Here is a 23136-nt window from a genome sequence, read left to right on the forward strand (position 1 = left end):
CATGACCAGGAAGTGTTCCCCGACAAAGAGACAGAACTTCGATCTGAGACACTGAGACCCCGAAGATTTTGGATATGCCCGCCGCTGGCTTTTAAAGGGCACAAGGGTGGGCATCTGGGTGACTCAGTTAGTTAAGTGTCTGCCTTCGGCTCAGGTCATGATCCCGGGGTCCCCAGGGTCCTGGGATCGAGTCCTACATTGGGTTCCTTGCTCAATGGGGAGCCTGCTTGTCCCTCTGCTTGTGCTCTCTCTCTTTCTCTCTGACAAATAAATAAAATCTTTAAAAAAATAAATAAATAAAGGGCATGAGGGTTAAGTTGTTTCACTTCACAATTTCCGTCTCATCCTCATTAAAGTCAGTGAAACAAACCTTGGTCTGCTGAAACTGATCTTCAACACAAAGTTCCCATATGCTTCTTACTTTTTGATGATCTAAAATTAAGGAAGGCAGAAGTGAGGATTTGGAAAGGTGCTGGGGTTCCAGACACATCAGACAAGGCCAGAGTAGTTAAATAATTGCCATCAATGAAGACTGCTGTGGGAGAAGGCTTACGGAATTCTTTACTCCTTCTGCATGAGAATAGGACCTTCAGTTAACTGTCCAGTTTTTTTCCTAGGACAACCTGGTAAAACTGATATGTGAATGAGGTTACTCGGGAACACTGCTTATAGTGAAAATGATCCCTGACCGGCAGCCTGAGTCTGCAATGGGAAGACACCAATACTCCACCAGGAAGCTGTATCTTTGCAATTCCCCAAGTGTAAGACTCTTCTAGCTGGGGGGAGGTGTCCTTTGTGGGCCCCCAAAAGCTGTGTCTGTGGGGTTGTTACAAGAAACCCTGGTTCCTGTGGTACACGAGGCTTGTAAGTCATGGAACCTGCCTGATGTGGATCTCGTCTCTGCACTCGAGCTGTCATCTGGGGTGGAGGATTCAGAAGCAAGGATTCCCTCAGCTGTGCCTGACATGTCCCAGCAGGCAAGTGGTGGTTCCTGTCCCACCGCACAGACTAGTGCCAACCAGTCCATGAGAGTCTCAGGAGTTTGGATGTTAAGTTAAACCAAGTAAGACCCACCCCACCCCCCTTCCCCAGCTGGTACTGTTAGTACAAAGTAGACGAGATAATATGGGCCAGAGGAAAAGTAGTAAATTCCTGGGAACAAATTTTCCACTTAAAAATGACAGTAAAGGGCACCTGGGTGGCTCAGTAGGTTAAGTGCCTGAGCCTTTGGCTCAAGTCATGATCCCAGGGTCCTGGGATCGAGCCCCGCATCACGCTCCCTGCTCAGAAGGGAGCTCCTTCTCCCTCTCGCTTTGCTGCACTGTCTCTGTCAAATAAATAAAATCTTAAAAAATTTTTTTTTAAATGACAGGAAAAAAAGTATCTGCTGTTATTGATAAAATAAAGAAGCAACGTTTCCTTTCCATGTTTCCTGGTCTTTGGTTCTAATTCTGAAGTCTTTCTTATAAAACAAGACACCTTTTAATTCCTGGAGCTGTGCATCTTTGAAAGGGAAGCTGAGTAACAGTGCTTCCATCTGCTGACATTTGCAGTTTCAGGAGACCTTCAGAGAAGAGTGGGCCATGGCAAACAGAAAGTCACAAGAGCTCTCCGAAGTGTTAAATAGTCTCATGTCTACAGCAAATGTTGGCATACTTTTGCTTCTCATTCTTCTACCTTTTCACGCCTTGCTTCAATGTGACCTCTTTTTCTTAGGGCTTGTACACTAAGAATATCTTTTGAGAACCTTATCTCATCTCTTCTTTCTCAGAGGTCTGTCTTCTCCCTAGAATTTATCTCAATTTTATCTCTCTGAGTCTCAACTAGCTTGAAATACCCTTGACTAGGAATGCCAAGGTCACGGGTGGCTCTGTAGCTGGTGCTAAGAGTGGTGTTTGAGATGCATGGCTCACCCTCAGCGCCAGGCTTGGGGATACACCTTCTTACTTCATTGCACACCTTACGTTAGCTTCCGAGAACCTAAGAGTGGCACAGGTGGTTGTAAAATTTGATGGTAGGGAATCAGGGGAAATATTTCGTGGAAAGGAAAGGACCAGGCCAGAAGAGGGAATCCCAAGCAGAGTCCCTGCTGAGCGCAGAGCCTGACCCTGGGCTGGATCCCAGGACCCTGAGATCATGACCTGAGCTGAAATCAAGAGTCAGATGCTTAACCAAATGAGCCACCCAGGCGCCCCTGTCTTTATCATTTATTTTAATGGGACTCTGTCCTACTGGCACTGGCCATACATTGTCACAAATAGACATTTGTACTCAGGGATCGGAGACCTCCATGGGAGGGCAAAAACGTGATGGAGAGGACAAGGGCTTCTGGGAAATGTGGCCATCACAGTGCATATCTGGTGTTCTAGGAGTCAGTTGAACTACGCATATGTGTCTGTGATTGTGTAGGTTCCTGTGCAGAAATGACATGCCCATCACGCGGGCCTACTGGAAAATACAGTAACAACTTTCTGCTTATTAAACAAACAAACAAACAAACAAACATGGTTCTGTGAGAAAACTGAGCTTGGAGGGTAGGATGGTCAGTTGTATGTCACCGTGGCTAGACTATAGGACTCCATTATTTAATCAAGCTCCAATCCAGGTTTTGATGTGAAGGTATTTGATAGATGTGATTAACATCTACAGTTGACTTCAAGTAAAAGTTACCCTTGAGAATGTGGGTGGGCCTCACCTCATCTGTTGAAGGCCTTAAAAAAACAAACTGAGGTTTCTTGGAGAAAAAAATATTCTGCCTCAAGACAGCATTAACTTCTGCCTGAGTTTCTAACCTGCTGATTTGACGTACAGATTTCAGACTTGCCAGCCCCAATAATCACAAGAGGCAATATCTTCAATCCCTATCTATCTATCCACCCACCCACCCACCCACCCATTGAGAGAAAGTGAGAGATGTTTCTCTGGAGAACCCTGACTGATCTAAAGATCTGGCCAGGATGGCAAAGTACTGTGAACACAGATCCACCTGACAAAGAGACCAAGAAAAGCAGAGATGGTCTGAAAGTGCAGCTGAAGAGAGAGGACATTACATGCCACCACACAGGCAGGGACCAGCACGGACGCTCCTCTCTGCCCCCCAGGTCACAGTGGGCAGGTGGGGATGATGATCTCAGCACAGTCAGAACAGAGAGCAGCGTGCTTGCTGCGAAACCCAAGCCCAAGCCCCGTGAGTCCCTGGACCTATCGGTGCCAGCTGAGAGTAAAGAACATGCACTCAGACTTCCAGGAATTAACACAAAACGTGTTCTGGAAGGATGAGGAGAACCTCTTCTGTGAGGGCTGACAGTGCCCTCAAGGCATCATTGGTATCCTGGTAACAATGGCAAACAATTCTTCACTGCTCTGGGTTCCTACTGCAGGGGTTCCTGTGCTGGGGAGAGGTATGGTTTAAATCTGATCTGCTTCCCCCTTTCAAAACAATGTGTTCTTTCTCCCTTCTTCCTCATCTCTTTCCTCATCCCCTCCATGCAGCTCCTTTCCCCCAAATGACCGCTGGGAGGCCAAGGGGAGAAGGCACAGGGCAGGCGATCAGTCTTACCTTGGCTTCTGAAGTGGGTTCCAAGAAGCACAGGCGGTTCCCAAGGCCCTCGGCTGCCAGGCAGAACTTCCTTTGCTCCTTGTGAATGTTTGCGATGCACTGGAGAACCACCTCATCTTCCTGCCGGCAGAACAGAGACACACATGTGAGTGAGCGGGGCTGCCTCCCCACGTGGAACCAGGTCCCCAAGTCACCTTGTTGCATCGTTATCAGGTACACTGAGAGGTACATGCTTTTGCATGTGATACAGAAAAGGAGAGTGTGCTATTCACAGGGCCGTGCTGAGCACCTCCCCGGAGTCAGAACTCTCAACTCTGGGGTGGTGTTAGCGGGAGCAGGTCCGTGTATGTGGAACGTATACACTACAGACATCTGCAGCATGAGCCTCACTGCTGGGACACAGGAAAGGCACACAATCCAGGTGAGCAGACAATTTCAACACGTGGATGGACATGAGAGTAAATCTAAGCAATCTCCAAATAAACAACAGGAATAGGACAGTGAGATGTGATCTAGGGGAAGAGAGACAACAGCAGAGATCAAGCAGAGATGGGATCCATGGAGGGAAAGTCCATTTGGCGTCAGGCTTGGAAGAGGCAAGAGCCCGATGGGGGCGCACATAGTGTGTAACACATTCGCCAGGGATGACAGAAGGAAGCTGTGGACGGTGACAGGAAATGAGTCCTAAACATATGGGAAAGGAAGGCTGAGAGAAGCCTGGAGGATTCACATTGGAGGGAGGAGCTGAAGGTCAAGTAGAGGAACCACTCTGAATTCCTAAGGAGGGGGACCTCTCTCCTACGCATCACTCTCAAAACAACCCTCCTGAAATTTCAGAGACCTTGTTTGAAAAACATTCCTCTTGTTGATGGTCCAGAAACGAGGCCAACCTCTATTTAACTAACATGCTCATCTCTTGCACAACCCTGCCTGAGGCTGAGAGGAAACAATTTTCCTTATCATTCCTCCAGTCTGTCCATCTGTGCCCCCACTCTCCCCACCACTTAACTTTACTTTGGGTTTCCAACATCAAAAACATCTGCAGGTGTGGTTGAGTTAAAGGAGTAACAAGAGGAGGGCCAGTTGGAACTTCCTCCTTAGGAAAGGCTCTCCTGTTGTCCTGCCTCATCCCCATGCCCCCTGGTGTTAGTGTTTGTCCCAGAATATTGGACAGGTGGACTAAACAGAAATGGTTTTTCTTGAAAGGTGTCCGCCATGTGCCTAGTCACATGGAAAAAATAAAATCCTTCCACCTGATGGGAAGATAAAGAGATTCAATAGTAAGAGATCCCCCAAAAAGATGTCTGCTGGTACCCAGAGATTGGGCTGGGGCTATAGGAAAATGTGAGAAGCCACAAATCACAGACATACGAAAAGAAGATTGAGGAGAGAGAAAAAAAAAAAGCTCCACACTCTTACTGGCACGGAAATGTCCCTGTTCATCATTAAATTGAGTCAGTAATAAGTCAAAAGCCTCTGCTTATAGTGAAGTCAGAATTCATGGTCTTTATTTGAGTTGAGATGGAATAAAACTCCAGAATAGCACTACACTCTCAAAATGCGGATTCAGTGAAATCTCTGAAGACAATGAAGTTTTCCCCCAGGTGGAGTCTCCCCTAGCTATTGTGGTGACCAGAGGAATCACATCCTCCCAAAGGGCACAGGCAGCAAGGGATTCCTCTCAGTTGTCAAAATGACCGAGGGGCGCTATGTGCATTGCCCAATGGGTCACGGGAGTTAAGGGGTCTGTACTGCAAGAGGCAGTTCTCCAAACACATAATTTTTCTGTCCAAAATGTCAAGAGGACCCCCTACTGAGGAATATTTAAGTATCTCCCACCTACGCACAACTCACCAGCAAAAAAAGAAAACACACACAAAAAAACAAAAAACAGGCATTTGGAAATCACAGGAGTGTGTTACGGACCAGACTTTTCAGGAACGGGTGAGAGTCGCCAAAATTTTCTCCTCAGCTTGAGCTGAAGACACCTGTTTCCATGACTTCATTTCCCATGCCCGTTCCACTCTAAGGTGCCCACACCACCTTGGCTTGACCTTGCACCGGCTGCCTCTTTTTAAAAAAAAAAAAAAAAAAAAAGATTTTATTTATTTATTTAACAGACAGAGACAACACAAGCAGGGGGAGCGGGAGAGGGAGAAGCAGGCTCCCCGCTGAGCAGGGGGCCCGATGCGGGGCTCAATCCCAGGACCCTGGGATCATGGCCTGAACCAAAGGCAGATGCTTAATGACTGAGCCACGCAGGCGCCCCGCATCTCTGTCTTCTGAAACTTAACCTGTCCTATAATTCCCATCTTCCTAACCTAGGCTGCCCATCAGCTAATGTGATAAAGGGACCCGCCCTGGCTCAACAGCTGTCTGCTGAAGAACAGTCCAGCATACAAACTTCCCTAGGTCCGCCCTCTGGGTGACAGACAGATGGGCGTGGGACTCTGCGCCAAGTTTCCTGCTCTCCAAACGCTGTCACTTTTTTCTCCATGCTGGCTGACACCGGATGCTCCATGCTGACCTGGCTACAGCCTGAAGCGGCAGTCCATGCCTGTCTTCACACCGACCACCTCTGTAAACCTTCAACGATGGACATCTCGAGCCTTCGAGTACTTGACGCTATAATCTTTGCACCAAAGTTCCATGCGGAACCACAAGTCAAGTCAACCCATCTCATCACTTCTCTCATTCCCTGGTTAAACACAGAACACAAGCCCCTCCGGTTACCAGCCCTCCCTCACTCACTCGTTCCTGTGCTGATGTACATTTTCTTCCCCTGTTCCCTCTCTCCCTTTGCTTTAAATCAAATCTGGGTATTCCAGGGGATACCATTTCCAAGGAACTCCCTGTAATTGGAGGCTGCAGGTTCTTCCACATTTTGTAATTCCCCTCCCCAGAAGCTCGAGCACTCCTCCCATCCCTCGATGCCAAATTTGGATCACCTTCCTACTCAGGTGCAAAGCTCTTCTATTTTCAGGTATGTGATACCCAATCTCTGCATCTTCTTGGGCAAACTATCAACATCCTAGTTAATTCTCCCACCATTTATCTCTCTCTCTCTCTCTCTCTTTTTTTTTTTAAAGATTTAATTTAATTTATTCATTTGAGAGAGAGAGAGAGAAAGAGAGAGAGGGAGGGAGAAGCAGACACCCCGTTGAGCAGGGAGCCCGACGCAGGATTCAATCCCAGGACTGGATCATGACCTGAGCCGAAGGTAGATGCTTAACCGACTGAGCCACCCAGGCGCCCTCATTGATCTCTTAATTACAATCAGAAAATTTGATCATTTTTGTGTGAATTCAACACACATTTATTGACTACCATCCAATGACAAAGCCTTCTGCCAGGAGACTTCAGAGCACCGCAGGTTTTATAACACAAAATCTATTAATACAGGAGTATTGGAGCTGACGGCCAAAAGGCCAGGTCATAGCCTTTGTCCCCGCCACTTGAGCCATGATCTCACCTAACTTCAAGGTTCATGTGGACAATCTCTTCAAAATGAACACCCCGTCCTAAGTATTCCACAATTTTAGTAACACACTATGGCGAACATTCTTTGGCAAAACCTAGACGATTCCTATTCTAAATCCAGAACTAGACTATCCTACTCAGAGCCAGACTATCTTGCTCTATGAACCCAATCTTCCCTTTCTTGCTCTCTTATTCTCTTATAGTTCTTGCGCTCTTTCACCAGGATTTCCAGTTCCCAGAGGGCACTTCCCTCTCTTCCTCTATGCCAGGAAGGAAAAGGATTTTTTGATAGAGAAAGTAACACAACTCTGAGATTTTGTTCTATCAACTTATGGGATTTTTTTAATAATATGTTTTCACCTTGTCTGAACTCTGGTTTCACTGGAACAAGACCACAAAACCTTCCCCTTTTTGTAGGACTCACACCAGATCCAACTCAGTCTATATCAAATCACCACTTCCCCCCAACAATAAGACAAAAAGACAAAATAAAGAGGAAGAAAGTGCTAGGTCAGAAGGCATAATAATCAGTAACAAGACTTTTTAGACCTAGTCTCTGTCCTTAAGGATGAGGGGTACACATGTCTTAAGTTCCTAGGAAATAATACCAAAGATCATGTAAGCATTTCCTGATTTCTACCTAATACATCAAAAGGTCTCTGCCCACTCCCCTGGAAGTGAGTTCTCCCCTCTGCCTCTAGCCTCATCTCTCTTCCATTCCTACTACCTTCCCATCTCCCAAGTCAGTCTTGTCTAGCATCCCTAAAACACTCCTTGAAACTCTTCTGTCCCTTTACTCAACCCTCTGTTCTCCTTGTTCTCCTGCCTGTCTGATGGATCCTTTCCATGTTCAATTTCTCTTGCTATCCCTACATACAGGGATTGGCCAAGGGTGGTCTTGTCAGCTTCCTTTAGCAATCTCATCCATTCTTCAGGCTTCCAGTTTTATTTGGAGGAGTTGCTGGACCATCTCTACCTCCAACCTGGCGGTACTCTAAGGTTCCAAACCTCCACTCATTCCTGAATTTATCCATATACTTATCAACGCTGCAAACCAACATGTCCCAATGCACCCAAAGGCAATTTTCAGTCTACTCATCCTTTTATGTTCTCCATGTTTGGTAGTGACACATCCAACCTCTCGGCAACCCAGGCCCAAACATCATCATCTCCTGTCTGAGTCTTCCCTCCTTCTGGTCCTACAGTAAATGGGCCAGAGAAAGGACAGACTGGAGGTCTAGGGACCAAGACAAGCTATTAAGACACTCAGAGCTTTCTTCCTCTGGTCTGTTACCAGAGGCACAGCTCTGACCTCACCGTTTTTCTGTTGAAAAGCCATAACGACCCTCTCTCCACTGTCCACATAGCAAATACAAATGCCTTGAACCAGCATATGAAGACCTTCACTTTCTTTTTTTCTCAACTTCTTCCCTGTAGAGTTCCTTTGCCTTGTCCACCCCTTCATGCTCTTACTCATACTATCTGATTCTAAAGCTGCCCTGATTTGCCTTGTTTTTCCATGTGTATATATTATCTATCCTCCCAAGCTTAGCTCAAATACCACATTCCTTTATGAAGCCTACGTAATCTCTCCTCTATCCAAATTTCCATAGCAGTATCACCGTACTCTTACATTATGTTTGTTTATATGCAGCCTTATCCCTATGTATGCCTTATCCCAACTATGTATTTTGAAATGGTTAACATTTATTGATCTCAGACTACAGGACAGACACTGTGCTTTACATAGAATAACCCAGCTAAGTTTCACCCCAACGCTATGGTATCAGTACTACCGTCACCTGCACTTGACAAAGGAGGAGCCCCTGCACAGAGCAGTTCAGTAACTTGCCTACAGTCTCACAGTGGAGAGGGGGAGAGTCTGGTACCCAATCCAGGCAGTCTGCATTCATGCTCTCTCTCCCAGCCCTCTCAGCTGTCTTTGCATCCCTTGAAGGCAGGATCCACACCTGGTTCATGTTTATACCTATCAGTATACTCACTAACATAGTGCCTTATGCACAATATACACCCGGTTATAATTTATTGAATGCGTGTTTTTTTACCTTGTAACCCTAGTTAATTACAAACTCAGTGCAGGAAACTACTTCCCCACCCAAGCTAGAAACATAATGTGTTTGGTAAAAGCATGTTGGCTGATGGAGATATGGAATCAGATTTTAAAAAGAGATTGGTCTACTCTCACCCATGTAATAATAATTACTGCATAAAAGGTCACTTTTCACTGATGAGTCAGAACTGAATAATCTCATGAGAACAGATGTTGACATAAAAAAGTAGAGAATAAGCAATAATAATGAGGCTTTGAAGCCTATTTCAGATGTTTTTGTTTTGTTACTTTATTTATTATTATTGATAATAATATCAACTATTCATTCCACACCACACTGCTGAGATTTCCCCCTAGATTATTTAACATTAACAACACAATCATTTTAAGAATGAGGATACCAAGGATCAGAGGAAGCAGGCAACTTTAATCAGGGACTATTTAATGAACAGTCATATGTGCCACCATATCACAGCATCTCAGTTTTGTCCTTACAACCTCCCTGTAAGGTAGATACTAATATCCTTTCGATTTGTAGATAAAGAGGTTGAAGCACAGAGAGGTTAATTTGCCTAGCACCACACAGCATATAAATTATATAATAGATTCTGATCTTGAACCTTGGGACTCTCTGAATCAGGAGCCTGTCCTATTCACCATGATGCCCAAGAGTCTTCTGAGAGACTGACCTTAGTAATAGGTCTGAATTCACATCTCCCTAACTTTAAGACCCACAGTGATAGTGTTGATAAAAATAGATAACTCCCAGCCCCCTCACATGGCCATACAACATTGAAAAGTAACCAAATCACAGAGCACAATGCCAGAGAGAACAACCAGAGAGCTAAAAATCAAATAATAAACAAAATTTTTCTGCGCCCAATGACTGTAACACTGGAAGGGGTGTACATCATCCCCAAACTTGTAAGAGAGGGGGAGGAATGATTACAATCCAAGGTATATCATCTGTCAGCATCCCTCCAAGCTATGTGGTTCATAAGCGCCAGCTATTCTTGTCAAAGATTCAGCCTGTGTTGGTGTTGAGTGATTGTCCCTGAACAAGGATATATAGCCTTTGACTCTCTTGGCTTAGATTTCATATTATCATAGGTCATCTCTGACAAAGTAAAGTTCTTTCTATACTCCTCCAGCTGAAAGACCTTGAACTTAAAAATGAATGGAGCTTGCCTATTCTATGCCTCCTGCTTCTCTTTTATACCCTGGCTCCCAGCCCAAGGGTCACAACCACCATGTTTGGAGCTCTGTGTTGATGGCTGGGGGCACCTTGGCTCCCCCTCTTCTCCGTGGATCATTTGCAAAGAACCCTTTGGGACAAAACAAAATGGCTGACAGTCCTATTTAAGGTAGATCATTAGGCAGCTGATGACAGCCCTATAGTTAGATCTGCACATCACCGGTACCAAGAAGCTCGTGAGCAGGGAGCGCGTGGGACAGAGTGCAGTCCAGCAGATTTCATTGTCCACATTTAAGTGCAGGCATTACTGCGGAGGAAGATCCATAACAATTTATTGCTCTAAAAAGGAAGATGTGTCCCAGCCACTCATCTTGAACATCAGACACTATGTTAGGAAACTGATACAGTTAGAGCTATCTGCTTAATATATGCGGACATGGGTGAGAGCGCTCATTGTCAGCCTTTACCCCAAAGCATCTCTCAAGCGAAAAATCAGTGGGCTCTTAAGACGATGAGACTACCCCTCAATTATTTCACAAGGATTAATGGTACTGGTGGTCTACTGTATGTTCTAAATATCAACCATTCTGACTATTTGCTTCCTTAGATTCTAAGCTCCTTGGAGGCAGAGGCCTCTCATTTCCCTGTGAACCCTCAATGCTCTGCATAGTGCCTGGCACTGAGTAAAAATATTTGTGAGATTAGTGAACAAATCGTATACTTTGAAAACAGCTAGTAACAAAAATGCTTATGCATAAAAATTGCATACAAAAATCTTCATTTTCTTACTTGTAGGGTCTGGAATGCCAACATGGAAATAGTGGGGATTATATAGAAGGAGCTAGGATACCCTGCTTCCACAACAGCCCCATGAGACATACAAATATTTTTAATCTCATTTAAAAATTATTGAAGCTAAAGGTTATAAGCTGAGGGAGGAGGCTAGCTAGTCCAATGTCCAACTCGCAGAAGCTGACGTTTTATTTTGTCCCTAGAGACAACCTTTCTACGAGTTTTCTCTTGCTGTTGTCTGTTTTTGATGTAGTATGATTACACCTTTGGAACTCTTCATTGTTTTTCTAATCTCTCAAAAATGAGGGATGGTTCCCATCTCTTATTCCTTACTACTCACTGATAGTTGCAAAACACAGTAAAATGGAAATTTCGAGATCCCAAGCGACAAAGTTGATATAGTTTATAATCCCTTCCCTCTTTGAAAACTTTCATCATTTGGCTCATAGGGTAGACTTTCTTTTGGCTTTCCCCTCTATTCACTAGCAGATGCTTCTCAGTCACCTTGGCTGCCATTCCTTCCCCTTCCCCTCTCTGCTGCTCCCTAGAGCGCTCCCAGACTGTTCCTTTGAGTTCTTTCCTTTACCGGCACTCCCTTCCTTATCTCATTTGCTTTCATGGCTTTAAAAAACTACATGTACATACACATGAAAAAATGTTCATCATCATTAGCCATCAGGGAAATTCAAATCAAAACCACATCGAGATACCACCTTACACCAGTGAGAATGGCCAAAATTGACAAGGCAAGAAACAACAAATGTTGGAGAGGTTGTGGAGAAAGGGGAACCCTCTTACACCGTTGGTGGGAATGCAAGTTGGTACAGCCACTTTGGAAAACAGTGTGGAGGTTCCTCAAAAAATTAAAAATAGAGCTACCCTATGACCCAGCAATTGCACTCCTGGGTATTTACCCCAAATATACAAATTTGAAGGTGCACCTGCACCCCAATGTTTATAGCAGCAATGTCCACAATACCCAAACTGTGGCAAGAGCTGAGACACCCTTCAACAGACGAATGGATAAAGATGTGGTCCATATATACAATGGAATATTACTCAGCCATCAGAAAGTGAATGAAAAATGAATATTCAACTTTTGCATCAACATGGATGAGACTGGAGCAGATTATGCTAAGTGAAATTAGTCAAGCAGGGAAAGCCAATTATTATATGGTTTCACTTATTTGTGAAACATAAGGAATAGCATGGAGGACATTAGGAGAAGAAAGGGAAAAATGAAGGGGGTAGAAATCGGAGGGAGAGATGAACCATGAGAGACTATGGACTCCGAGAAACTGAGGGTTCTAGAGGGGAGGGGGTGGGGGATGGGTTAGCCCAGTGACGGGTATTAAGGAGGGCACGTACTGCATGGAGCACTGGGTGTTATACACAAACAATGAATCCTGGAACACCACATCAAAAACTAATGATGTAATATATGGTGACTAACATAAAAAAAACAACAAAAACCAAACTACGTGTACATGAATGGCTCTCATGTTTGTATCACCAGCTTAGGCTTCTTCCCTGAACTCCAGCTTTTATCTCCAGCTGCTTAGTATCTCCAAAATCCAACTCCTAAAGGTCTCTCCCGAGAATCTTCCCAGAGACTTCTCTGTCTCAGGACATAGCAACCCCTTCTTTAGGGTCTCAGGCAATAAATTAATTAATTAATTAAAATAAAAACTGGCGTTCTATTGATTCCTTTCTTTCTCTCACCTCACATCCACACCAGCAACAAATCCTACCCATCCAGCCTTCAGAATGGATCCAGCTGGCCCATCGTGCAGCCGCCTGCACCATGTGGCTCGGGTGTCAGCTCTTGGTAGGTTTCCCACTCCTACCTCTTCTCTCCACCTCTTCTCTCTCCCCATAGAGACTTTTAAAACCTGAGCTAGGTCATCCCACTCTTCAAAACCCTCCAGGGGCTCTCTGTCTCACTCAGAAAAAAGGCAGAATTCTTACTGTGGCCTGTGAGGTCCAAAATTAGGCCCACCTCCGAACAACCGCTCTTCCATCACCCTCTTGCTTACTCAGTTTCAGCCATGCTGGTCTCCTCCTAAGAGCCCCAGTTTTTGAAGCGAGACCCTCCCTCAACCTTTGTGCTCACTGTTCCCTTTGCCCAGAATGCTCTCCCCACAGATTCCTGCACGGCTCCCACCTTCACTTCCTTTAGGTGTCTGCTCCATGTCCCCTCAGCAGAGGGGCCTTTCCTGATTACCCAATATATAATTACAATCTCATCCTCACTCTGTGCTGCCCATTTTGCTTAATCGGCTTTCTTTTCTAACTAGCACTTATCACCTAAGAACATGTATTTCTTAGTTCTCTCCTTCTTTGTTAAAATGTAGCTCTCCTAGATACGGTGTTTCTCAACATTGCATCTCCAGTGCCTGAAGTAGTACCGGGTACGTGGTATGCACTCCAATGATCACTGGATGACAGACCAGTCATGTTATTTCCTATTAAATACAGCGCCCCCAAAACTTATGAATTCATCACACTCTTCTATTGCTTTACGGGAAGTGACCAAACAGTCCTCAGACTCTGCTGGAACTGCTTGCTTATGTTGGGGACAGACCAGCAGAAGAGGCGCCTACAGTATCCAGGGCCCCTTCTGCTCCAGCAACTGGAAGGTGTGTTCTGCTTCCTCTTCGTAACTTTCTTCATTGCTGAGAAGGCAGAGTTGGGGACATGATTATAAAAACCGTTCAGCGTCACCCACGGCTTGGTCCCTTTGGAACTTGCAGAGAAGAGGGCAAAGGGGAAAGCCTTTCCCTACATTGATTAGGGGGACAAGTGGGCACGAGGGTTTACACATGCATTTAATTCCCGCTCAGACAGATCATGCTGCTATTAGACATGGAAGAATGCAGTGACCTGTGACACATTCTTCTAGAAATAATGGTCAATTACTAAAATTTTTCCTATCCTCATAGGACAGAAAAATAATGATCTAGTTGGTACCAAGGGAATCTCTGGCTCCACAGGAAGGTTTTCTATAAAATTTGGTTTGTAATGTTGGTATTTTGAATACTTCTCTCTCACCCAATGAGAACACACCAGGTGAGTGACCATCCCCCAGTGTATGCACTTACCCCTTTGGTTTCCTTTGCTTTTATCATTGATTCTGGGATCTTTGGCCTCTGAAGTGAGGTATAACACCTTCCCTGGGCCTTGCAATTCACCCATGACAGCCCACCCACTTGTAGGCAGATGTTCTAATAGGACCTCCAAGGAGGGGAGTGGGCCATAGTACCACCGCTTTTGTTTCTTGAGAATAAACTAAGTATTGAGATTCCTTCTACTAGCATAACAGAGTGCCTCAGACAGGGTACTTTCTGGAATCTTCCTCTTTAAGATTTGTAGAAAAAGTAAACGAAAGTAAAATACCAAGATGAAGGACACAACCAAATACTCTGTGTGTGTGCATAATCAATCCAATTTACTGACAGTTGTTGTAAAACCCGAGAGCAACAACAAAGCAGGTAGCAAATTTCCATACAAAATCTAATAGCTAGGGAACACTGTGCCTTTTTCAGAAAGGATGCTTGACGAAGTTAGTAGATTATAATGAGATTTATGGGCTGACATTTAGATAAATAAGTCTTTGAAAATGGGTCACTTAAAAGCAAAAGAAGTGTTTTCATAATTTAATTGTGCATAAAGCCCTATGAACTATCCAGGACTAGTTAAGGAAGGAAGGAAGGAAGGAAGGAAGGAAGGAAGGAAGGAAGGAAGGAAGGGACAAAACAGAAAGAAAGAAAAAGTGAACCCATCCATTTCTTCCAGCTCCATGAAGAATTAAGTCATATATTCATTCAAGAAATATTTGTGTGCCTACTGGTGCACTAGACTCTGTTTCATAGCCTGGGGTACAGCGGTGAACAAGACAGGGGATGCATCTGCCCTCCTGGAATTCCCATTCTAAGTGGATGACTATCTTATAGTATACATGGACTCTAATGGATTTTGGGTGACATTATTTTAGAAAGGATATAATCCAGGACCAGAAGGATCTGAGTGAGACAGAGACAAGAATCCAGGGATGTTTGAACTACTTCTCTTTCTTTCCTGACACATTTTCTGTCCCAGGATTAGCTTCTGTGTATGTTTCTATGAGAAAACTTTACTTTTTCTGCATTGTAACTCTTGGATTTCTTATCTAAATCCCTCTTACCAGAACTTTTCTGCTCAGAGAGCAAGAACTACATCCTGCTCATCTCCATCTTGTTTGTGTTATATCCCTAGTACCTACCATATGGAGCAAACATGTCTCACTAATTTGTTGAATGAAAATAATGAAGGTTAGGACAAATGGTGGATCAAAATATTGGGTCAAATCTGAGTAAAAAGCTGTAGACCAGGGGCACCTGGGTGGCTCAGATGGTTGGGCATCTGACTCTCTGTTTCGGCTGGGGTCATGATCTTGGGGTGGTTGGACTGAACCAGGCATCTAGCTCCATGCTTAGTGCAGAGTCTGCTTGGGATTTCACCTCCCTCTGCCCTTCCCCCAGCACACATGTGCTCTCAAATAAATAAAATCCAAAAAAAAAAAAAAAGCAGCTGTAGACCAAGAGTACCTGACAGGATTCAAAACCAGATACCATCAGAAATATACCCACACTTATATGGTCAGTTAATCTATGTCAAAAAGGCAAGAATACACAATGGGGAAAAGACAGTCTTTTCCATAAATGATGCTGGGAAAACTGGACAGCTACATGCAAAAGAATGAAAACTGGACCATTTTCTTACATCATATACAAAAATAAACTCAAAGTGGATTAAAGACCTAAATGTGAGAGCTGAAACCACAAAACTGGTAGAAAACATAGGCAGCAGGGGTGCCTGGGTGGCTCAGTCATTAAGTGGCTGCCTTTGGCTCAGGTCATGATCCCAGGGTCCTGGGATGGAGCCCCTCATCGGGCTCTCTGCTCAGCGGGGAGCCTGCTTCTCCTTCCTTCTCCCACTCCCTGCTTGTGCTCTCTCTCTGTCAAGTGGATAAGTAAAAATCTTAAAAAAAAAGGAAAAAAAAGAAAAAAAGGAAAACAGAGGCAGTAATTTTTTTTTACATCAGCCTTATTAGCAACATTTTTCTAGATATGTCTCTAGAGGCAAGGGAAACAAAGGCAAAAATAAACCATTGGGACTACACCAAAATAAAATCTTTTGCACAGCAAAGAAAGCCATCAACAAACTAAAAAGGCAACCTACTGAGTGGGAGAAGATATTTGTGAATGATATAGCCGTTAAAAGGTTAATATCCAAAGTAGGTAAAGAACTGATACAACTTAACACCAAAAAAGCAAGTAATCAAATTAAAAAATAGGCAGATAACCTGAACAGACGTTTTTCCAAAGACATCCAGATGGCCAACAGACACATGAAAGGATGCTAAACAGCACTCATCACCAGGGAAATGCAAATCAAAACCCTGATGAGAGATCACCTCACACCTGTCAGAATGACTGGAACGAGAAAGACAAGAAATAACAAGTGTTGGTGAGGATGTGGAGGAAAAAGGAACCCTCGTGCCCTGTTGGTGGGAATGTAAATTGGTACAACCACTGTGAAAAACAGTATGGAGGCTCCTCAAAAAATTAAAAATAGAGCTACCTTATGACCCAGTAATTCCACTACTGGGTGTTTACCCAAAAAAGACAAAACACTAACTTTGAAAAGTATATGCCTCCTTGTGTGTACTGCAGCATTATTTTCAATAGCCAAGATATGCAAGCAGCCCAGATGTGTTACGTGACTGCTCCGAATCAGGTGGCTATTCCTTTTGTTCATCCATTATTCACTCATTTATGAACTATTCATTGTTATGGCCTATTATACATGCCATGCATTGCTAGGTCCCAGGAATACAAAAATGCATCAAAGCCAGTAAGTGGGGATTTAAATCCAGTTCTGTAGGTCTCCAAAACCCAAGTTCTTCTCACTGTACCAAAGCTCCTTTGTGAAGAGAGCATTTCAGTAGCTTAATAATTGATACCATTCCTGCTTACTGCTGCTGCTTCTTCAATTTCTCACCTTATCGGGTTGGGGGGTGGGTATTATAGCTGGAAGGCTTTAATTGAAGGAACAGTTTGCTTTCTTAAATAAAATACAAATAACCAACTGTTTCTGGATCTTATGTCAAGTGAACACACGACTTCAAGCCTCAAGGCCACTCTCTCCGTCCACCATGCACTAACTCTCACCCCCACTGCACCCCCAAACATTGCCACACTGCTGCCCCTAAGCCCTGCCTTAAAAATTCTCGAGTCTACTATGTCCTATGAACAGGCTTAGAAAACACAGTGTCGTCCTGCAGCAAAAGTCCTCAGAGTTCTCAGCCAAACCAAAATCTAATGAAAACCCAATAAAATGAAAAGCATACGGATGGGGTTATTCAATTTATTTGAGACTGATTGCTTGATTCCTTCTGTTACAGAGACTAGAATTTATTCCATATCCCTCAGATAAAAAAAAAATTCCATATTGGCTTTATTTCCCCCCCTAAATACAGTAATGTCTGGCTCTGAATCCTTACTCGCAATAATTTCAATCTCAATCCTCTTTAAACAAGTTTTCCCCTTCTCAGGTCTGTATAATAATCCAAGGAGATTTATATAGTCCATAAAATTTGGAGTAAAGCAGCTGGTTTTCAGCCCATCAAGACGACTGCCAACATGCTCATTCTCCAAGCCTGTGTGGTCCATTTGATGGCAGCTATCTGCTACTTTTTTTTTTTTCCTTTTTTTTTAAAGATTTTATTTATTTATTTGAGAGAGAGAATGAGAGAGAGAGAGAGCATGAGAGGGGGAGGGTCAGAGGGAGAAGCAGACTCCCTGCTGAGCAGGGAGCCCGATGCGGGACTCGATCCTGGGACTCCAGGATCATGACCTGAGCTGAAGGCAGTCGCTTAACCAACTGAGCCACCCAGGCGCCCTATCTGCTACTTTTCACACTTCTTAGCCAAAGAGACTGTGGGTCCCCAAAGTCTTAGTGCTTCAGGTCTAGTATCTTGACCCTCATCACCCTACCATCTCCTGGGTAAGAGTAAATGGGCAGGGTTGCAGGTCTCTGCTACCTATGAAGCCCCCTCCCACGCCCTTCCCTGCAGCCTCCAAAGTGAGACTTTCCTAGGTTTGGTCTCTCAGCCTCACCCTGTCCGAGCCTCAGGGCCCAACCCCCACTAGGACCACCCAGATTTTCACTTCTACGAGTTTGGAAAATAAGTCTCAGATCACCTCAGGGCAAAAGGAAGCCCCAGATCTCCAAGACCCAAAGTTCTGCTTGACTTGGTGAGAAAGAAGAGGAAATGACTAACTCATTTCTATGTTATGTTTTTTCCTGGATTTCTCTCATTTTGAGTCATCTGCAGGAAAAAAAAATCTGACTCTGCTGTAAAGCAGTGGGGCTCATCCACATGGGACATGAGAATCATCTGGAGCCCTTTTAAAATATACTGATGCCTGAGTCCCACCCGGTCCCAAATGTTGGGAAGCTCCAGGGAAGGGTGCTGGGGGCAGGTACCGAAGGTCTCTCCATGTGACTGATGCACACTGAGGGTGGAGAACAGATCCACAGACTCTGGGCAGAGCAGATAGCAAGGGGGAGTCAGAGGAGGCTGGCAGATACTCTGACACACGGATGGAATCACAAGAGAAAATAAGTGAGTTTGGGATATGACAGAAGGAAAGTAAGTGGGGGAAAGATCAGGTATTGGGGTTCTCATCTTCTTTTAATCAAGGATCCAAAGGCTAGGTCACTGTCAATTCAAGACCCTCCAATCACCAAAGGCTACCTACCATCTCTGGGCCCCCCATTAGGTGTATTCCTCTAGCACATGGCAGGATTCCTTTTTTCTCTAAGCATTAATAATACTGCCTCATGGGAGTTCTTCCTTTGAGTACAAGGATTAAGACAATCTGTCAGTTACAAGAGAATCACCAGGAAAAAAATATCTCACTTCTCCAAAACTAGGGAATCTGAGAAGTTTAAAATGGAAAACTAGCCAACAAACTAGCAAGTAGTTATTGAATATTTTCAATCTACTTGGCACTCTCTATGTTATAGGTATTTGTGGGTCCTTCCCTTCCTTTCCCCACTCTCAAACCCTTCTCATGACAAGGGTGAATGACTTTCTGGTAACATCAGAGGAAAGCACATAAAACTATTTTGAATGAGTAACACTTCTCATATTCCCTAAAGAAACTGACTGAAGTGCTTTACAGCCAAGAACAAGAGGTCTCAAAATGTACAAAGGAACGGCTCATAGTTGTGGAGTGGCAGATCCTGGTGGAGAATCAAGTCTCCATCTCTGTAACAGCACATTTCCATCTCAGTGGCAGGAGTCAGAATACCTAAACAATGTCCCGAAGTTAATATGTATCCATCTGACTTTATCTTTGGCACATATTTTCTACCTGGAAACAGGGAAAGCAATTTTAGTCTTCTTTCCAAAATGTGGCGGAATATGTATGGTTGGTATCCCACAACGTTCAATAATTCACGTGACTTCAAGTAAATGTATTCCAAATAAAATTTTGAAATCACAGCTCATCTGTAGGTAGCTCTCTGTGTGTTGAACACAAGCAAAACCTGAATCACTATGCAACATTTATGGTTTCAGGGATTGAGAGCTTTCCTTTTATCACTTTAGATTGTTAACCCTAAGTCAACTTAGAATTAAGCATCAATATCTGTTCCTTTTGTATAAAGCAGATCAAGGATACAGAAAGACCTCTATTTTATCCTACAGGTGCAACTAATTGTGGCTCTGATGATTTGAGTCAGCCTTGACTGAAACTGTACAGAGCAGGGGCGCCTGGGTGGCTCAGTTGGTTAAGCATCCGACTCTTGATTTCGGCTCAGGTCATGATTTCAGGGTCATGAGATCGAGCCCCACGGGCCCTGCGCTGGGTGTGGAGCCTGCTTAGGGTTCTCCCTCCCCCTCTGCACCCCTCCACCTCACTCAAACGTGCTTTCTCAAAAACAAAAACCAAAACCAACCCCCCCCAAAAAAACTCATACAGAGAAGATCATACCAGCTACAGTCAAAAGCAGTATCCATCTCTACCAGCAAAATACTAAGCAAGTGTTCATGATCTCAATCTTCCTGCACTGCCATAATCAGGTTCTCCTATGTAAATATATCTCTAAACCAAGATAAGGGAAGGAAAAATGGTCTACACAGGATCACAGGAATTTTAGAGGACAAGCACCTGAGGAGTCATTGAATCCAAACCTCTTGGGAATTCATCCACACAAACAGCAAGACAGAAGTTCAAACCTCTCTCTTTGTCAGGGTAGAAATTCACATGCAAAGCACAGAAAAATACCATGAAAACCAACTAAAAAGTGTAATACTATTTTGCATGCTTCCCTTTCTGATTAAAAATCTCCTCTGTCACGTGCTTGCCTCTCTGCCTACCAACAGTCTGTTCAATAACAAGGTAATCCTCTTATATTCCATAAGACCAATTCTTTAGGCCTTATCAGGTTTATGTAGCCTGGGGAATTCCAAGCAGAAAGGAAATGTATTATTCATCTGCAAATATGAGAAGGACTGATATATGGAAGATGGCAACCATCTGTTACCCACTGAGGTCAGAATGAGACAGGTTAGCCCCAAAAATATAGCAGAGATTGAAATGAGCTATGAGAAAAGAACTTACAAGAAGCAAGGGTTAACCACCACCATAAATTATCAATATTGGATTACAGCTTCTTTACAAACAGAACACAGAACTATCTCCTCTGGGTTGCTGAAAGTATCTTGTGATTAGAATTCTGTAAGAACACTTGATGGAAATAGCCATTTAAAAAAAGATTATTTTTGGTCAATTTACCCAATGTTAGAGTCTCAGTACTTGTGCACTAAAGAGCTTGAGCTCCATGAATGCATAAACTGTGTTTAATTTTCCCTCTACTCTGTTTAGCATGGCATTATGTGCAAATAAACAGGCAGTAAAATATTTCTGCTGCTCTTTAACAAGGTAAATAGCTTTGCCTATTACTTTTCTCTAGAACCAATATCCAGGAATCTTGGGGTCTGTCCCTATGACAATGTGACAAGAGCTCGTCCATTTGATCAATGAGGTGTGATATTATCTCTGCTCCTGCAGCCAACTGCTTTCACTTTAGGTCACCAGCATCCTCCTATTCGTCATATCTGGGGAACATTTTCTGACCCTGTCTTTCTTGACCTCTCTGTGTGGCAATGGATACTGCGAATCTCCTCATGTTTTCTGGAAATGATCTTCTCTTTTGGCTTCTAAGGCACTGTGCTCCCAGCTGAGGTCCCATCTTTTCACCTGTCATTCAGTCCCTCTCAGCCCTGTGAGTTGGCAGTTCCTCAGACTCTGTCCTCAAGCCTCTGCTCTGCTCAGGTATTCACCAAGTGACCACATCTAAGTCATTGGTGTCAACTCGCACTTCTTTCACTGGTAAACTCCTCAGTCTCTCCTGAGCCCGGTCCCCTATGTTAAAATGAAGGCTGCTAGTCATCTCCATTTGGATGTCCCTGTCCCACTGAAACTCCTCTCACTATCTCTCCTTTCCTAGCCTTGCTCCTTCTGCACTCTCTGCATGGGAGGCGGGTGTCATCATTCACCCACACACCCCCCACACCCATGGCAGAAGCCTGGAGCCCATCCACAGCTCCTCGCCCTTCTATATCCACTCAGAATCTTCTTTTCTTCTCCCCTCCTATTCCCACTGCTCTTGCCTTAGTTTACACCCCTAGAATTACTTCAGTAGCCTCCTGACTGCACTTGGCCTTCTGTTTCACTCTTCCCCATCAACCCTCCATGCTCCTGACAGACTGACAGCCCCAGAAGACTTCCGAGCTAGTCACACCATTGCTTAAAGGTCTCCCGTGGTTTCCCCAGAACTTTCAGATTCTGTGGAGGTCAAGGTCCCTCTCCTCATCTGGCTCCTGCCCTCCTCTCCACAGCCCCCTTTCCTACCGTTCCCCCACAAACCATACCCAAACACGGAACTTCAGTCCCCTGGAGGTAACCTGCTGAGAAGCCATGCTTTATGCTCACCCGAGCCTCTACTTGGCCTAGAGTGTCCATCTCTATCATGCTCATTTTCTAAGGTTTATCATACGTGTCATGTCATCTGCAAAGCTCCCCCCCCGCCCCCCACTGTGCTTCCATACTACCCCCTGCCTCCCTCTGGCACTGCATTCATTAGCTTGTACCCTAACTGTACTTTTGTCTGCCTCCCCCTACTGGCTATAAGATTCCAGAAGATGAAAACTATGTCCAATTCATCTGTGTGCCTAGAACAAAGCCTTGCATGGAGGAGGTGCCCAGTAAATGCCTCACGAGTGGATGGTTGAGCTTAGCTTGCCCAGGGTCTTAAGTTAAACTTGTCACGAGTGGATGGTTGAGCTTCGCTTGCCCAGGGTCTTAAGTTAAACTTGGCGTGTTACACTAGTCACAGTTTTCTAGCTTTTGTTAGGCCAGGCCAATGGGTGGGAAAGCAGGAGGAAAGAAGAGGCCAACTTTATAAGTAATGAAGTCACGGGGATGGCTTAAACAAAGTCTTATAAGCAAGTGCCTCAGCTGTCTTCTTTAGATAATTTGATTTGAGAGTTCTCAGCAACAGTCTAACTCCTTGTTTCTTAGTGTTCAAGTCTTCTCTTTACTGGAAGCTCCTTGATGTCAGAGCCATGTTTTTCAGTACTTTAATATCTTCATAGTACTGGGTCAAGTGAACTCCCACCCCGCCCCACCTAAGAACAGAAGGAACAGACCAGGGGGAGGTCCTCCAGCCTTAAGTCAGATTCCCACTATGACTGCTCAGATTTATACATTTGCCAATTTTCAGGGGTAATTCAACCCCAAGTCTCAGCCTGAAAAAAAAAAAACCAGCAACTCCTAATTCAAAATGAGTCCATCGTTTACCTGTGGATCCTCAGAAAGGACCTGGTGAAAAGGGAAGGCTGCGTCTGACTCACTGTTCCTCTCCAACTGAGTCAAAGTGTTGACAGTTTGCTGTGCAATCTGGGTTCCTTTGCTCATAAGTTCA

At 44.3% G+C, this 23136-nt stretch overlaps 1 protein-coding gene across 1 annotated transcript in view; it reads right to left on the reverse strand.

Moving 5' to 3' along the window:
* The window catches only part of RYR3 (ryanodine receptor 3), a 504411-nt gene that overhangs the window by 340821 nt on the left and 140454 nt on the right, over positions 1 to 23136 (reverse strand). Inside the window, exon 2 of the mRNA XM_032417231.1 lies at positions 3560 to 3679. Coding sequence (XP_032273122.1) covers positions 3560 to 3679 — 120 coding nt within the window. The remainder of the gene's footprint in view (positions 1 to 3559; positions 3680 to 23136) is intronic.

The sequence above is a fragment of the Phoca vitulina genome, unplaced genomic scaffold (genome assembly GCF_004348235.1).
Source record: "Phoca vitulina isolate PV1807 unplaced genomic scaffold, GSC_HSeal_1.0 scaffold20, whole genome shotgun sequence".
NCBI classification, from domain to species: domain Eukaryota; kingdom Metazoa; phylum Chordata; class Mammalia; order Carnivora; family Phocidae; genus Phoca; species Phoca vitulina.